This window comes from Anastrepha ludens, chromosome 2 (assembly GCF_028408465.1).
Source record: "Anastrepha ludens isolate Willacy chromosome 2, idAnaLude1.1, whole genome shotgun sequence".
NCBI lineage: Eukaryota > Metazoa > Arthropoda > Insecta > Diptera > Tephritidae > Anastrepha > Anastrepha ludens.
This window is the reverse complement of record NC_071498.1, coordinates 158739231-158757214: the sequence shown is the minus strand read 5'-3', so window position 1 is coordinate 158757214 and position 17984 is coordinate 158739231. Positions and strand designations below refer to the sequence as shown.

At 34.2% G+C, this 17984-nt stretch overlaps 1 protein-coding gene across 1 annotated transcript in view; it reads left to right on the top strand.

Moving 5' to 3' along the window:
- The window catches only part of LOC128855502 (synapsin), a 37527-nt gene continuing 19543 nt past the window's right edge, over positions 1-17984 (top strand). Inside the window, 3 exon segments of the mRNA XM_054090460.1 lie at positions 1-64; positions 203-285; positions 15901-16118. Of these exon segments, the coding sequence (XP_053946435.1) occupies positions 1-64; positions 203-285; positions 15901-16118 (365 nt within the window).

Here is a 17984-nt window from a genome sequence, read left to right as displayed (position 1 = left end):
ATGCGGCAACGGCTAACAGATGGTTATGAACTAAGTGGTGCAGACACTGAGCTTGCGCTGTCGGGTAATTCGCAAAAATTAGTTAAATATTTACATAGAAGAATCTATGAGTAGATTTTGCAACGCTACAGTGATTTCCTTTTATCACCCGATTCTCTTCATGCACTTCATACGAGTATTTGCTACTGCTCAATTATCTCAGCGCGCTTAAAATATCTGATTGACGCATCACTGCGCGCGTCGGCACCGAGTGACGGTGTAATTGGCATTGCTGGCCGATCAAAGGTAAAGGGAGGGAAGAAGCGTGGCGCTCTGTCGCCTAGTTTGATTCTGTGAATTTACATATGTGTGTATGTGTGCATGAGTGTATGAGTGTACATAAGTGGCATTCTGTTGCTCGAATAAAATCAAAACCAGAGCTTAATTCAAGGTGTTGGCGCTGCGCTGTCGCCACTCACCCACAGGCACTTACGCCGATCCCATTGCTGGAATTCCACAAATTATCTATGACGTGGCGCATTTTAAATTTGTCTTAGATTTTTTTTATATTTTTTTTTAAATAACGTCTGCAATTGCTCCCGTTCTCCACCCCACCACTCAACTGCTATTCTTTCGTTTGTCTCGTCGCAACATCAATTGATTCCATCATCGCGTCATTCGCTTCGCTGCGTTCGTGGTAAACACGTGCTTCGCATTACACTACGGCCGAAGATTTATTGAGTAGCAGCGAAATATCATTTAAAGACTGTTGAATGTTTTAATTTATGCTCGTTTGTTGTTATGTGAGAAAACACGGAACGCAGCGCGTAGTAGTGCATGACTCAGATTATAGATTTATCAATGATACACAAATCGTATAAATCTACTCTATGAATGAATAGCACAACAATTGAGATTTATGTGGTTCGTTAAGTGTTTTATTCGACGCATTTGGAAAACAGTTTCCGCGTAAATTTCTGATACTATTTTTCATTAATTGTTTAAAATTAAATTAATTTTGTTTAAATTGGCAGGAGAATACATACATATATGTATATATAGGGCTCGCTCAGAATTTTTATGTGCATACAAAAAAAATAAAATAATTGTGAAATCAGAAAGCTATTTTCGTTCTCAATGCAGCTTTTTCAAAAACTTAAGTTTTTAAACTGCATTTGCATGATTTTATTTCCAAGTCATATTTTAAATTACACTGAATGTGCATACACTGACGCTCGAACTGCACTGGCTCAAGCACACAAAACAAAAACTACACCTTTTCAAAACGTACTTCAGAAGCTATCAAACGTACTTCAGAAAACGTTACAGTTTTTACATAATAGTCAATTATTTTTCAGAGCACGTAAAATGTATTTCAGAAAGTCCCGAATGTAATTCAAAAACTCTGAAATCTATTTCAGAATAGTCAGTTGTAATTCCGAATACGTCAAATGTGTTTCAGAAAGCGTCAAAGGTACTTCAAAAAATCTAAAATGTAGTTCAGAACACGTAAAACGTATTTCAGAAAACACCAAATGTGCTTCAGAAACCCTTAAATGTACTTCAGAATAGTCAATTCTATTTCAGAAAACATAAAATTTATTTCAGAAAGCGTCAATTATGCTCCAGAAAATATATAATGTATTTCATAATAATTAATTGTATTTCAGGTAACCTAAAATGAACTTCAGAGTATCCAATTGTGTTTCAGAAACTGTAAAATGCACTTCAGAATAATTAAATAATATAAAAATAGTTAATAAAATAAAATAATAACGTAAAATGCGCTTTTACAGCTTTTAAAGTACTCTGAAGTTCATTTGACGCCTTCTGAAGTACTCTTGGTAAAATAGTAGATCATTCAATTCATATTTAAAATCAGTCTCTAGATTTGAAAATCCATATAATGTTTTTTCCTGGCTTCGGATTTGGAGACATCACCAAGTTTTTAAATATATAGTTTTTATAATTAAGCAAAAAAAAATTTCGTAATTTTTTTATATATTATAATAGGTATTGTATAAATCGAAGATTTTTTTTTTTATTTTTTAACTTCCTGAGTTTTCTGTAAAACGTTTAATTTTATTTGAAAATGATGAATGTTTAAAAATTACAAATTTAATACCCGTTCAAAAGAATTACTTTAGAATTCAATTAACTTAGAATAGAATTTAATAAGAATTCTACAGATATTAAAAATTGTTTTGATCCATCTAATGGTTTGATATCTAGAAAACTGAAGATTAAACAAAAAACTATTGGGATTCTCGGACTTAGCGACCAATTTTGCACAGCAACTGAATGGGCGGGTTATTCGGTAAAAAAAAATCATTACTTACACTACAAAAATTGGAAGACTGCGGTTTGGTGTTTAAACGTACAAATTTTTATATATTAATATATTGATTTTCAAAATTTTTACGCTTTGTTGACTTTTTCCTTATTTTTTGTGTATCTAAATTAATTAAAAAAAACGTATTGTCTTTAAATTAAAAAAAAATTAAAATTGTCTTTAAAAGTCCATAATAAAATGTGATGATGTATATATTTGTGTTATCTTTTATCACAATATTTGTACCCGTGTGGGTCCTTTCAACCCATATTTTCAAAAGCCTGAAAGATATTAAGTTTGTAAGCTCGATGGAAGTTTAAAATATTCCACAAAATTATTCCCTGAAAAATTTCAGTAAAGGACTTCTCAGATGCTGCAGTGTGCGATTACGGAAAATACACAATAATTTGCTTGTGTCGTACTCACTATCTTTGTCAATACAGTATAATGTGTGTATAAATATATTACAATAAAAAAAATATTTTCCAGCACTTGACCTAATATATTTTGTGAAAATCAACGAGTTCAGAAAAAATAAATTTCTACATTTATTAATAATTTTATTTCATTTTTAATTTTTTTTATGTATAGAAAATGCGCAGCATCGTATGGAAAAAAATTATCTAAAAGTAAAGGGAATTTCAAGCCACTTTAAACTTGTTCTTTATTATTCTAAAACTTATTGGACTAGAAAACTGCGAACTGAAATTTTCTTTTAAGAGTCTGATTGAAATTTCCATGAAAATTTTTCGAATTCTTAGAAATCTTGCACAAGGTTTGGGAACTTGATTCATGATATTTGTTGCAAAATGTACGTTATTTTTTATAAAAAATAAATGAAAATTAGTTAGGCGTTATTAAAAACAAAAAAAAAACAACATCATTCCTTCACCCCAAAAACTTATCTTTTCCATTCTTACTACCGCACTATAGTCAGCGCATTATTTGCATTGTGGCTACTAAAACACGCAAAAAACAAAGAAAACCACACAGTTACACTTGCTCCAAGTGGCGCCAGCAAGAAGAAGCGAGCAGCCGCGGTAATAGTGCAGACACACCACTTTAGTGAAATTCTCAACCACCTGTGCGATCCTTCTGCCAGAAAAATGTGAAACACAGATGGCGCTGCAAGCAGTAAGAAGGCGTTGCTTTTAAGCAACGGCAGGTGGGCATTTCCACCATTTGGAACTGGTAGTGGCAGGCTAATCACCTACCCTAACAAAAATCAAATAGATTAACGAAACCAACGCAAGACAAGTCTTGCCGAGGCCCTATGCCCCCGAGAGGAGTGAACAAGAAAACAAAAAAAAAAAAAAACAAAAAAGAAATGAGAAAAAATTGGAAGAAAATATCGCGTTTCTAAAATTTTGGTCATTGAAAAAGTCAACTGTGGACTGTCTCAAATAATTTATTAATTGCAAAATTCACTCTAAACTATTTTATAATAATTACATTTTTGCGCAGAATATAAAAAGATCGATGATAAACACCTTTCCAAAGCAGCCGAACTAAATAACAATTTTTCAGCTGATTTCTGAATGAAAATTAAACCGCAAAGTACGCAAATCAACCGGAAGACCCCGGCGAAATTAAGCAAAATAATTAATAAGCTAACAGCGGATTCCTAGAAACTTAGCCTCTCAAAATAAATCTTATAAAAATAATATTTCAACTGTTGGCTCAAAAAATGTTTGCTTTAAAATTTCTTGGAAAATTACACACTTTCCAAAGTACCAGCGAACTAAAAATATGAATACGCCGTGTTTTTCATTTGTTTATTAATAGTATTTATTACAAAAACATGCGCAAAAAAATGCTTTCTATTACTCACGCAAATACTGTACTCAGCTACTCGAGGAAAGTGCCGACCTTGCACGGTACATACAAACTAAACTCATTTTCAATGCCAAGGTCGATGAGGAAATTTTTCGAATTACGATAATGCAATGTGCCAATAGCTAATCAAGTACAGCAGAATGAGTCTCACAAATTCAAGCAATTCAAATACAAAAAAAAACAAATGCAAATTTAAAAATGTATTGCATGCATTTTCCAATTAATTTTTACATACCAAAAGAGGGGGAAATAAAATGTGTGCAATGTGTAGAAAACTGGCTAATTGGTAATTTGTGAAAATTGTATGAAAATTCGTAGAATTTTTGGTGAAATAAATGAAACACCATCAATTGCCATACATACATACAACTGACACAGCGTCTTTGGCTGCGGTACTCACAATGCTAGACAGGCGCTACGCCGCACTGTGGTTTCAAACTGAAGGAAATTGAAGAATTATTTGTATCCTATTCCTCCTGGTTCGCTATTTGCATGCGAATTCTGAAGAAGTAAGTCGTTTCTTCTTTTGACAAATAAGTTTCAAGAAAAACGTGAAAGAATTTGTTGTTGCTAGTAGCAGATATTGCTGAATGATTTTAATAAATGTTTGAATTTATTTTTTATTATCTTTTATGATTTGTTTATCACTTCACGTACATCTTAAATAATCATCATTTTCTCGACTACGCTGATTACCAATTTATGCATAGCCAGATTTTAGAAATCTTTCCTATATGGAAGACTTAAGCCGTTTGCCAACACATTGATCGGGCCTTATCAGTGCGGCTTCAGACGTGGTAAGTCCACCATCGACCAGATTTTCACATTACGCCAAATCCTGGAAAAGACCCATGAAAAGCAAGTCGACACCCATCATCTCTTTGTCGACTATAAAGCTGCGTTCGATAGCCCGATAAGGGATTGCCTATACGCCACCATGTCTGAGTTCGGTATACCAGCGAAGCTCATACGGCTTTGCAAAATGACGTTGAGCAACACAACCAGCTCCGTCAAGGTAGGAAATAACCTATCCGTCATGCAACCTCTTCAACTTCGTGATGGAAGGGTTGCTCCGAAAAGCAGGTGTTCATCGTAATGGCACTATTTTCTACAAATGTGCCCAGCTCCTTGCGTACGCCGATGACATTGACATTATCGGCCGCTGTAAGCGAAATGTCACCGCTGCGTTTTCTGCTATCGAAAAGGAATCATCACGAGTGGGTCTGGCGGTGAACGAGGGTAAAACGAAGTATATGCTGACTACAACGTGGAACACACGGCGTGTAGGAACGCACGTCATTGCGGACAACTATACCTTCGAAGTTGTGCCAGAATTTATTTATCTTGGCACCGCCGTTAACAGCAACATCGTTGTTCAGCCTGGAGATCAAACGGAGAATCACTCTTGCTAATAGGTGTTACTATGGGCTAAGTAAGCAATTGAGTAGTCGAGCCTTCTCTCGCATGACCAAACTGACACTTTACATGACGCTCATCATGCCCGTGTTGCTTTATGGCGCAGAGGCGTGGGTAGTGTCACAAAGCGATGCAACCGCTCTTGGGGTGTTCGAGAGAAAAGTTCTTCGTAAGATATTCGGTTCTGTGCGCGTTGGCGAAGACTACCGTTCAAGAATGAACCACGAGCTGTATGAGCTCTACGCCGACATTGACGTAGTTCGACGCATCGCCATCCAACGCCTGGGTTGGCTAGGGCATGTCGTGCGTATGGATGAAGAAGCTCCAGCAAAGAAGGTGTTCGAGGTCGAAGTCCAAGGGAGCCAACGCAAAGGAAAACCATTGCTCCGGTGGAAAGACCAGGTGGAGGAAACCCTATGCTCTCTTGGTGTACTGAATTGGAGAAGGCGCGTGCGGAGCAGAGGCGCCTGGAGAGAGCTAGTGAGGTCTGCCGTAACTCGGTAACGGGTTGTTATGGCCACCTAAGCAAGATTTTAGAAATTTAAGATGGCGAGTACAAAATTCATAACAAAAATTCAAATTTAATGAAATCCTTGCTAAAATCCTAACTGCATACATACGCTGTTTCAAGGCACCTACTGTGTTTTGATTGAAGATTTGAGTTTAACCAGAAGAATGCTGAAAATAATTTAAAAAAATTTTACTATTTTGAAACTTTTTCATTATGGTACAGACTTATTTGAAATGATAAATCATGTTTTTGTTTAAGTTTAAAAAGTTATTTTCTTATTTTAGAAAAAATCTATTTTGAATAAAAATATTTGCAAGAAATTGTATTTGTTCAAAAGCTGCTTTAATTTTTCAGGAGAATTATATAATACTTTTTAAGAAAAGATGTTTAAAAAAAAATTAGTTAAATTTGCAAAAAAAATTTTAAAACTTTTTTAATATTCAAGAAAAAGTATACCTATTAAATAAAAATATTTAAGAAAAAAATCAAATTTATTTAAAAGTTTTCTAAACTTTTTTTTAATTTGTAACAAAAACTGTACTTTTCAAAAAAATGTTCAAGTACAAATACGTATATACAGTGCACTCGCGGTAACTCGAATAGCCGCTAAGTCGAACGACGTGCTAACTCGAACACATTTTTCCCCCTATTGACTTCTTTGTAACTCGAACAATAAAAAAGCGCTATAACTCGAACAAAAAAACAAATTTATTTGTACACACATTCTTTTCAAACATGTACATTTTGTACATAGATACATATGTAATAGTATATGTATATAAATTATATGTATACTAGTGTATTGTCCATATGAATATTTCGGCGTTAATATCCCGTTAGTTTTCTGGGAACAACATCTTGCATTGACCAAATTGCTTTAAATTTGTCATTTGTAGTATATCAGTGCACGTGAGTAATGGATCGTAAAAGGTTGAAGTGTTTAACATTAAAAGAGAGGGCTGAAGTCCTTAACAAAATTAAACGTGGACGTAGTGTTACTTCTCTAGCGAAGGAATATGGGGTAGCCAAGTCCACCATAAGTCTTATAAAAAAGAAAGACAAGGCAATTTATGGCTTGCACTAACGCTACCGGCAACCATAAGCTTAAACTTCTCGTTATTGACAAAGCAAGAAATCCTCGTGTTTTCAATAATTTTAACTGGAGTACAAAAATTCCAAATCAGCCTGGATGACTTCGGCGATTTTCAAAGACTGGTTTCATAATTCGTTCGTGCCGCAGGTAAAATTCAGATTCATTAAAACAATTTTTTTAACCAAGTTAAGGGGGAAGTCTACTGTGAATTTTTCAAAAAATCGATTTTTTTTTATTAGCTTAAAAAATACTTTGAACCCTCTTAAATAAGGTACAATATGTGTTACAGCTGGCTAAATTTTTCTTCGTTGAAATTTCGACCTTTTCCCGAAGCGCTCCAAAGCGCGTACCTGCTATACTGAAACTTTAAACGCATTTTTCTCGAAACTAAGTTTTTGTATACGGTGTACACGATATCTCGAGTTCTGATAAATGAATCAGCTTAAAAATTTAATTATATATTCTCTGTAATAGTGTCTCTCGTCTGACATAGGATTTTTTTGATATCGTTATTTGTTAAATTGTTATAAACAATAGTAACATCAATTTTAGGCAAAAAAAAAGAAAAAAATTTCAAGAATTTTTTTTTCAACGCCAAAATTTTTTATCGACATAATCCTACGTCAGACGAGAGTCAATACTATGTATATGATAACAATATTTTGTTTTTTTGTTTTAGATCACCGAAACGTAAGATTTCATGTACACCGTTTAGGCACCTAAGAAAAGCGGACCTGCGCTTGCAGAAGTGCCACAGCGGCCATTTTGAATATTTTGACTTAAAATTTTTTTTTCAAAAACTTAAATATATAATAAAGATAAGAGTTTAAATAGATTTTATGTACGAGCAATATTTTGTTAGAAATAAAATCCGGAAAATAAGCCTGTTTTTTCCCTTGTCACAGTAGACTTCCCCCTTAAATGACTTTAATATTTAGGTAAGAAAAAATTTGAAAGATGGGGACTACCTGCGAAGGCTCTTCTTCTAATTGATAATGCCCCATCACATCCCAACGAAATCGAATTAAAGTCCGAGGATGGTTTAATTTTAACTATGTTTATGCCGCCGAATGTGACACCATTGATCCAGCCAATGAACCAAAATGTAATTCGTATAACGAAACTATACTACAGAAATTTTCTACTGGCTTCCATTTTCAACAATCGATCGAAAAATCGATATCGATGACTGTTTTTTTAACATAGCACACTCAATTGATAAGTCGAACAAATTCGATAAATCGAACAGCGCCTGTTTTAATTAGTTCGAGTTATCGCGAGTGCACTGTATTTTAAATAAAAATATTTGAGAGGAATTATTTTTTAATTTGTTCGAAAAATTTCATAACAAAATCTTTTTTACTTAATTTTTGTTGAAAATTATACTTTTTAAGTAAAGATTTAAAGAAAAAATTTAGTTCAGATTTATAAAAAATTTTAAATAGTATACTTATTAAAGAAAAATACAATACAATATACTAAATTTATTCAAAAGTGTTCCGAAGTATTTTCTTAATTTTTATTGAAACTTATGCTTTTTAAACAAAAATATTTTCAAAAAACGTATATATACTTAATTCTTTCAAAATGTTGTTCAGCAATTAGATTGGCAATTTTTTGTTAAACACCCTTCTCCAGATTTTTCGAAGACAATTAAAATTGAAAAAAAAAATATAATATTATTAAAAATTTTGTAATAAAAATAAATATAAGAAATATTTAATCACTTTTAATAAAAGTAATAAAAAAATTAATGATTAAATAATAACTTTATAGATATTTTCTAGACATTTTTTTTAAAGAAAATAAAATGCGATCGTTTTGATTTTATAGCATGTTATTATTGACATCAAATAGTATACAAAAACATTTCTTTTTTTTTGACATATTTTTTTGTAGTAGTGTGGCACCAAAGTAAGCGTCTTAAAACAAAAATAGGTTGCTTGTCAACAGGATTTCGGGTCTTCAGAACATCTGAAACGAGAAAGTTAAACTGATTATTATTCTGGAGACTTGTCATTTTGGCAGGTGCTACTTTCGTTTCTTTTTATCCCTAACTGTCCATACCTTTACATACCTTTGTTCAAAAGTCCGCCATTTTGTTATTTAACCCTCCGATGTTCGGTGCCTTGTGATGCGGTAAGTGCATCATAAGGGTCTGCCCAGACCCATACAAATAATGTAAGAAATACGGTTTTAAAAATAATTTTATTTATTTATTTGAACGGATTAGTATTAATTACGAAGAGCAATTGGGTTTACAACTATATAGTTGCATGGAATGTTCATTAAGACATATGGGACGATTACATTTGCTGCAGTTATAACGAGTTTTACGTCGCTTTTTCGAAGAAGAAGCAGCACAATGGTAGCACAATGACCGTGTTGAAGCATCTTGAGCATATGATTGTTGCTGTGCTGCATCTGATGTCGATGGACAAAATTCCGGTACCTAAAAATAGCGAAATAATTTATTTAAAATTAGTAAATATGAATACATGCATACACATATCTTTATACGCGGAGATATATGTAGGTGTGTATAAAATTCATACTCACCTTGATATTGAAAAGATTCATTACTTGTCTTATATGAGCAAACCTCCATACTAATGGGTTAGTCGCCCGTTTCGTCATATGTGGAATAACTAGCTGCCGTGCCAATTCAATGATAAAAGAGCGCCTCTTATCACTCTGCTTTGCCGGATTCAGCTCGTCATAGATGATGAATGGGGCCAAACCGGCAATATCAAGCATATTATAAAACATTGCCAGTGACCAACGGTTTGTCGAGCGTTTGCACGAATAGCCAGTCAACATTTAATCCATTGTATCTACCCCGCTTTAAATTTATTGTAGTCCAAAATTTGATCTGGCTTGAATCCTTTCAATGGATCGGTGCTTTGACGGTAATGGGCAGTGGATAACATAATTACTGGCTTTTTCGGCTTTGCCATATACGAGCACAGAGCGATATTATTAATGTGATAACAAAATAAAGTGCTTTAAACATCACGCTTCGGGTTAAGCAATTCATGTGGAATGAAGGTCTTATTTTTTCTTACGGTACCGACGAAAGCCACTCTACGATCCATCAACATTTCTGCCAAGTTGTATGTTGAAAAAAATTGTCAGCATAAACAGTGATACCGCTGTCCATATAATTTTCCAATCAATTTCATGACGACCCGTTCACCTTGATTCGTTTCTCGCTGACCACCTGGTGGTTTTCCGGTATAAATTATACCTTTCAAAGGGTAGTTTGAAACAGAGTCACAAATCCACCACACTTTCATGCCATATTTTGCCGGCTTACTTCGAATATATTGGGTGAATCGAGTGCGCCCACGATATGGAAATAACTGTTCATCGACGGTTAGTGTATGCTTTCTCAAAATTGGTCCTCAGCATGAGCCATACATCGTCCAGGGCAGCAGATTTGCTTTGCTTCAACCTCTCAGCACGAGTACCACTGTTATCGAAACGGATGAAAGTAGTTAAGCTCTTGAACCGATTCAATGACATAGTGGCCTTATACATTGGCATATTGTAACTGGCCCACAATTCTTTCGCTGGCTGAGAATTCGAGTGGAATACACCAGCAATAAGTAGCATCCCAAAAAAAGCATACATTTCGTCTTCGTTAGTCATTACCGAAGAACGCTGATTATTACTGGGATACTTTTCATTCCATAGACGAAACGCTTCAATGGCTTTTCTGTTGGTTTCCCGCACAATGATACTTTCGATTTCAGGAGACAGCAATAGCTTGAAAAGAGCTTTATGACTCGGTGACGCTCCTCGTAGTGGCAATTTACGAGCAAAAGTTGTAACATTGTGACAACGAGGCCTTCCAGGTGGTGGAGGATTTGAATTCCACATCTTACCATCTTTTGACCTGTATATAAGGCCCTGGGTAATAGATGTGCTGCATGATTCCATTGTGGTTGAAGCCTGAAGGGCGATAGCTTCTCTATACAAATCCTCAATATCATCATGGTTTTCATCCAGAACAGCCTCTAATGCTTCACCGAAGTCATCTTCATCTGGAAAATATTCATCATCTTCTACGTCGCCACTTGTTTCAAATGGATCGGGATCCTGTCCCATAATTTCTTCAATTTGTGCCTGAAGTCGCTGAAGTTCTTCCGGACTCACATTTGCTGCACTTAGCTTACGAAGCAAACGCATCATCACATCAACTTCATCCATATTTACTCGTTCCATTTTATTTAAAAAAAACCCTTCCCACTAATTAAAAAACACGTGTTCACTTTAATTTTCAAATGTCAACTAAAAAATTATCTCTGCCGCTGCCTCCGCTAACAGTTTAGTTGTTTACACCTAACGGTTAACCAATTTACATGAGAAGCGTATATGGGTCCGCACAGACCCATGTGAGCTTAATTAACGAAATTAGTTTAAAATTATTATTTCTACAACAAATATAGCAAAAATCTTAATTTTGCTACTTCATTGTGTTTAGCACACTACATTTTAGGAAGTCATGGACTAAGAAGCCTCAGATATTAAAAATAAAAGATCTACATACATTTAAAGATCGAATGGGTCTGGCCAGACCCATATGAACATCGGAGGGTTAAAAAAAAAATTCCCATTGCAGCACCTGCAGTTTCAGTTTAACTTTTTCATTTCAGATGTTCGGAAAAACCAAAATCCTGTTCTTATTTTCCATAAAAAAAGTTTCTAAAAATTATCTATAAAAAATATAATAAGTATTTGACCAGACTACTACCTTAATAAAAAATCAATAATTAATAATTAAATAATATTTTTTATTTAATTTTTTTTTAGTGCAATCTTCTTTTTAAAATTTAAAATTTTTTTGTCTTTAATTTTCGAGAAAAAATATATCGTAATAAAAATGTTTGAGAGAAATTGTTTTTTAATTAGTTCAAAAAGTTTCGTAAACAATTTTTTTAATTTAATTTTTCCGAATAATTTTGTTTGTTGAATGAAAATATTTGAGCAACAATTTTATTTTAATTCAAACAAAAATGTTATAACTTCGTTTTAATATTCCAGAAAAGGTATATTTTTTAAACACAAATATTTTGGAAAGAGCATATTAAATTTTTTCACAAGTTTTCTAGCATTTTTTTTGTTTTTTGATAACTTTTAGTAAACAACCCTCTCTAGATGCTTCCAAGGCCTATTCATTAAAGGTGGTGGCACTAGTACAACAACAATGCTTTGTAGGTTTGATTGTCAAAGCAAAGTATTGGCAAAGTGGAAAACAAACAATGAATTCGCCTTGCTGCATTCTGGGCTGACAGCCCCATGGACACGGCGCAAGAAAAAATCAAACCAGCTGATTTACCGATAACACCTTTCATAGATTCGCCTTGGATGGTTCTTAGGAAAATTATATTTTTAAGTAAATAAATTTTTCAAATTTTTCTAAATTTTCTGAAAAACAAAATATAATTTTTAATTAAATGAAAATATTTGAAAACGAAAAATGTTTGTGAAATCTATACTATAAAGGTGAATGTCTGTACGTTGTCCGCGCATCACTACGAAACGACAACACCAAATGACGTAAAATTTTTATACATTCATATTTTCACCCGACGAAGGTTATATACATGTTTTTATGATGGAACTCCCCTCCCACAGCCCCCAGGCCGCACCACCACTCTCATTCCTCACTAATAATCGAATATTTGCTTAAATTTAATTTAAAAAATCTTAGTTTTTCCTATTTCCCACTATTTATAGCCCACTCTAGACTTTATAATCCGCATAAGCTGTTCAACTATGACCCAAATGCAAAGTTCAAAAACGGTTTGAGATAGAAAATTAATAAAAGTAATTTTGCTTGATATTTTTCTGATTGGTTGTTTTGATTTTGTTCAACGAGGCGTAGCAACGGATGCCGGGTATTGTAATATTATGGTTATTAATAAAAAAAATTTTTCTAGGAAATTATTCTTTGTAATTCTTTTATATACATATCCTAAATCCCTCAAAACTACTCCTACGCGAGCGGAGCCGCGGGTTAAAGTTAGTATTATATAAGAATTTCTAATAAATTTTTTTTGGAGTAATTTTTGTTATACACTCCCAATTTTTTTTCAGAAAATTATGCTTTTCACCAATAAATTTCTAACACACTTCGTTTAGTAATTTTTGTTGAGCGAACCTCTCCAGATGCTATTTAGGAGAATTATATTTTTAGATAAAATATTTACGAATTTTTTTTATTAATTGCAAAAAATGTTTCTAAAATTTCTTAAAAAATATAATTTTAACGTCAAAATATTAAAAAACAAATTTATTTAATTCATGCAAATTTAAATCATTCAATTTATTAAATAGACAAAATTTAGAAAACTTATATTAAATTCTTTCATTCCGAATTTGCGCAAATAATTTTTTTAGTAATTTTTGTTAAAGACCTTTCTCCACATTTCTTTAGAAAAACTGTTGATATTAATATGTAGAAAACATTTTCTTCCCATTTCTCACGAATTTTTCTACACGGGCTATCTTTAATTTTCCAGAAAAAAAAATATTAAAAAAAATTGTATTTAACGTGTTAAAACAAATTTTTACAAATATTCTTAAAAAAATATATTATTAAAAAAATATACTTGGAAAACATTTGTTTCTTACTTACTAAACATTTCTCGTAAAACATTTTTTCTATTTCTGTTCACTCCTTTCGGGAGCATAGGGGGTCTCGACAAAACTCAGTCTTGTGTTGGTTTCGTTAATCTGTGGTTTGATTTCTGACGAGATTGGTGATTAGCTTAACTATTTCAGAAACCATTTTAATTAAATGGTTTCAAATTTTTTACCAAAATGTTGTTTAGTAATTTTTCTAAAACGCCTATTTCAAAATCAATGAAGCAGGTCGCTCCAGCAATTTTCCAATTCCAATCTTTCCAATTTTCTTTAAATAACTTTTTTTTCTAATTAAAAAATTATTTTGAGTGATGGAAATTTTATTTCACCTTTAACTATTATTTTTCTGTTTGTTTACTGCAGCTGTCGAATTTACAAGTGTCAAAAATTATAAATCTTTCGATAGGGTGATTAATTTTGCGCCACCTTGTATATATCATTATGTTAACTGAAGGTGCCCACCTTCCTAGAACAAATGTCCCTTTATGAAGAGTTACCAACAAATAAGTGTATGCCTATTAGATAATAAAAATTTCATTTCACTTAGTGGCCCCCACAATGGTCAGAGCCAATAATCGAAATCAGTTCCGCAGGAATCATGAATTGGATCAGCGATTATGTAGGCAATCTGTATAAAGAGCTATGGTCCGGAATACCATAAAACGCTGCAGAACTGCAAAGTGTTTTGTGACAAGAAACAGAGCAAAAAACTGTCGAACTTTCTTCTACAACTTGAAAGAAAATACGTTCGGTTGGTGGTCGGTATTATTACAGGACACAACCCATGGGGTCAGCATATGACCACCATTCGAATCATTGAGGACCCAATTTGCCTGTTATGCTTGGAGAAGGCGGATCGCACTGAAAACTGTCTCTGTGAGTGTCCTGCCTTTGCTAGAGCACGGCTACGAGTTTTGGGTTCCGATGTCATGAGAATGAGTAATATTCGTTCTCTAAAACTGGAGGATATTTTCAGATTTGCCAAAGAATCTGGAAAATTCTCACAGGATGAACTATCTCTATCTCTGACTCTATTCTTTCCTATCTCTTTCTCTGATACTTTTTTCCTTTCCTCCTTGTCTATTTACCCTCTTTCCAGAGGCCTAAATACAATGGGCTTTTTAGCCTGAGTGTTCCTCTCCTTGTGCTCCTTGGCTCGACCTTTTCAAATTTCAATTTCAAGTGGTTTATGTAAAGTTTGCATTTACCTTTGGTGTACATATTTTTAATATTGTAATTTCAATATTTTTGTATTTTTGGTGATTTGAACAAATAAATGACGTTTCGGTACTTTTTGCTCCTTAATAGAAATCGCAGGTGCGGCATTACAAGTGTTAAAAATTATTTGCTACTAGTTTGAACTGGCTACTAGGGCCAGCCATTAGTTCTCATGTAAATAAAGAAATAAAAAATAAGCCTAAACAAGCAAAACAAAAAAAAAAAAAATGTCTGTTATTTAATAATTCTAATGCATTTTCCCCAGCTGCTTAGAAAACCTGTGCTCGAGAGATAATGGATTGGAAATTCAAATTTAATATGCATTAAATAATTTCACTTATGGAATGTCTAAAAAATGTCATTGAACAGAAAAAAAAATTTTTATAAAATAATATTATTTTGTATTTAATATTATTTAATATAAATTAAAATTTTTTTTTCGAGCTTTGTGAATTTCTGGAATTTTTTTCTAAATTATATTTAAATGATTTAGTACCTCATTGGGCTAACCGTGACACTACCATGAAAATATTAAATTTTTCATTTTCCCTTTCGTCGATTTAGAGCCACTGTGCGCCCCCTCTGCTCTGTTGCATGGTTGGCCACAAGCCAGAAAGTTAATCAACATAAATTCAATACTTTTTTTTTAAATATAGCAAAACAGAAAAAACACCAAAAAGCAAACAACAGAATTTAACAGCCACAGTTTTTTATTGTCTGTTTTTTTTTTAATCGGGTAAACAAAAAATATTAATATATATATTCTGCGCTTTATTGAATGGCATTTCCTGAAATATTAATTTTGTGGTCAACTTTTGATAACATAGTAATTATTCTTTTTTTCATTCTTCTTGCTACTTGCAGTTCAGCTGGACAAAGTTTCCGTGTGTTTTGAAGGCAGGCCATTGCCACAGCGGCGTTGCCACTGCACGCCTCGAAAACCAGAGCGCTCTACAAGATGCAGCCGGCCTTGTCACCGGTTCGGGCAACGATGCGCATTGCTACTGCACGATTGAGCCGTACATTGATGCTAAATTCGATGTGCACATCCAGAAGATCGGAAATAATTACAAGGCCTTTATGTAAGTGAAATTTTGTTCGTATTGTATTTGTTTTGTCGACTTGTGCACGCGTGTAGACGTCAGCTAGGCGGTGGTTGCGCGTATTATGGGCTAATAAAACCAATAACAAAAAGGCATATTTAGATACATACACGCATTTATTCATGTGCGTGTGTGCCTGCTTATACTTCGTCGTGATGCCGTGTAATTAAAGCAAAGCATCGAATTGTTTTTGATGAAATGAGAAATGTTGAACCAAAATGCATTTATGCATACATAAATACGCACGAATCACGAATGCGTTGCATCAACACTGTCAATGGCAACTGCTAAAGACGTGGATTAAGTTGTCCGCTGACTCGCTGACCTTGATTTTATTGTGCATGCCACTCATCAAACGCACCACAACCGGCTGGCTAAGTGGTTGGACGGTCAGCTACTTTAAAAAGACAAAAGAAGTAAGCAGCAAAGCGAAGTACGAGAGAAGAAAGATCAAATCAGCCGGCGGTCGCTGGCGTTGTAATGCAATTGTGGATTGTAATTGAAATGCGCACCATGAAAAGTTGGTAAGTGCTGAGACATTGTAGCTGCGGTAAGTAAGCGGTTGACTACACGGCGCAGTGGATAGGATTAAAAAACCATTTAATAAAAATATAGCATAACTGCTGCAGAGCCCAAACGGAGATAGTCACATAAGAATCAGTAACTATAATTTTGAACTCATGCAAGAGTTTGAATACTTCTGCGTAGTACTCGGCATAAATAAGGGTCCGTCCTTATCAATACAAGACCCCTATTCAGGTAGCTAACAGAGCATACTTTGGCCAAGACTTCATTGATATCAAGGGAACAAAAGCTACAGATGTACAAAACTATAATAAGACCGGTTCTTCACTACGGCTGTGAAACATGGGTCTTTAAAGTTAATGACTGAAAAATTTTAAAGTAAAATTCTCAGAAAAATATTCGGCTCTACACGATTAGAAGGCGGTACAAACCATATAAGCTATAACCACGAGGTCAGTGTTTTAATCGCAGACGAAATATGACGCAGTTACGGTGGAATTCGCAAAGTTTACGGTGGTATCGACACCTTCTAAGAATGAGCAGCGAAAGAGCGACCAAAAAAGTTTTTGAAGCAAACGCCGGCCAAGGCGACGATGGTTGCAAGACGTAGGACGACATACGTAAGATGAGAATCTCACAACATAGAGCGAAAGCGGGCTGTCAAGAAGAATGGAGGTGTATTGTAGAGGCAATGGTTCATCCTGGACTGTAATGTCCATTATAACTGATATACCCTATGATCAAAAAGTACCGGGTTGACGGTTTTCTTCGATTGCCAAGGCGTAGTCAATAAAGAATATCATTTACCCGTTTTGAAGCGTTTGAGAAATGCTGTACGTCGCAAACGCCCGGAAATGTGGGAAACAATTCTTGGATTTTGCATGATGATAACGCGCCATCGCACCGAGCCCAAAATGTGCTGGATTATTTGACCAAACACTAAGTAAATACCATCGTGCAAGCACCGTATTCACCTGATAAGGCCCCGTGCGACTTCTTTTTATTTCCTAAGAGAAGTTACCACTCCACGGAAGGAGATTTCAGTGGATAGAGGAGATCAAAGAGAATGCGACGAAGGAGCTGAAGGTCATGCCTTCGTCGGCCTAACAGGGGTGCATGGAGGACTGGGTTGAACGTTGGCACAGATGGGTTGTGGCTTCAGACGGGTCATATTTTGAAGGGGATAAAATAAATTTGCCTGAAATTTAACTCTGTTTTGTTTTATATTATTTATACATTCTCAGTACTTTCTTATCGTAGAGTAAAGCACGAATGAGCCAAAAAGTCATGGAAATTTTGTAGATGGGTATTCTGTGTTAC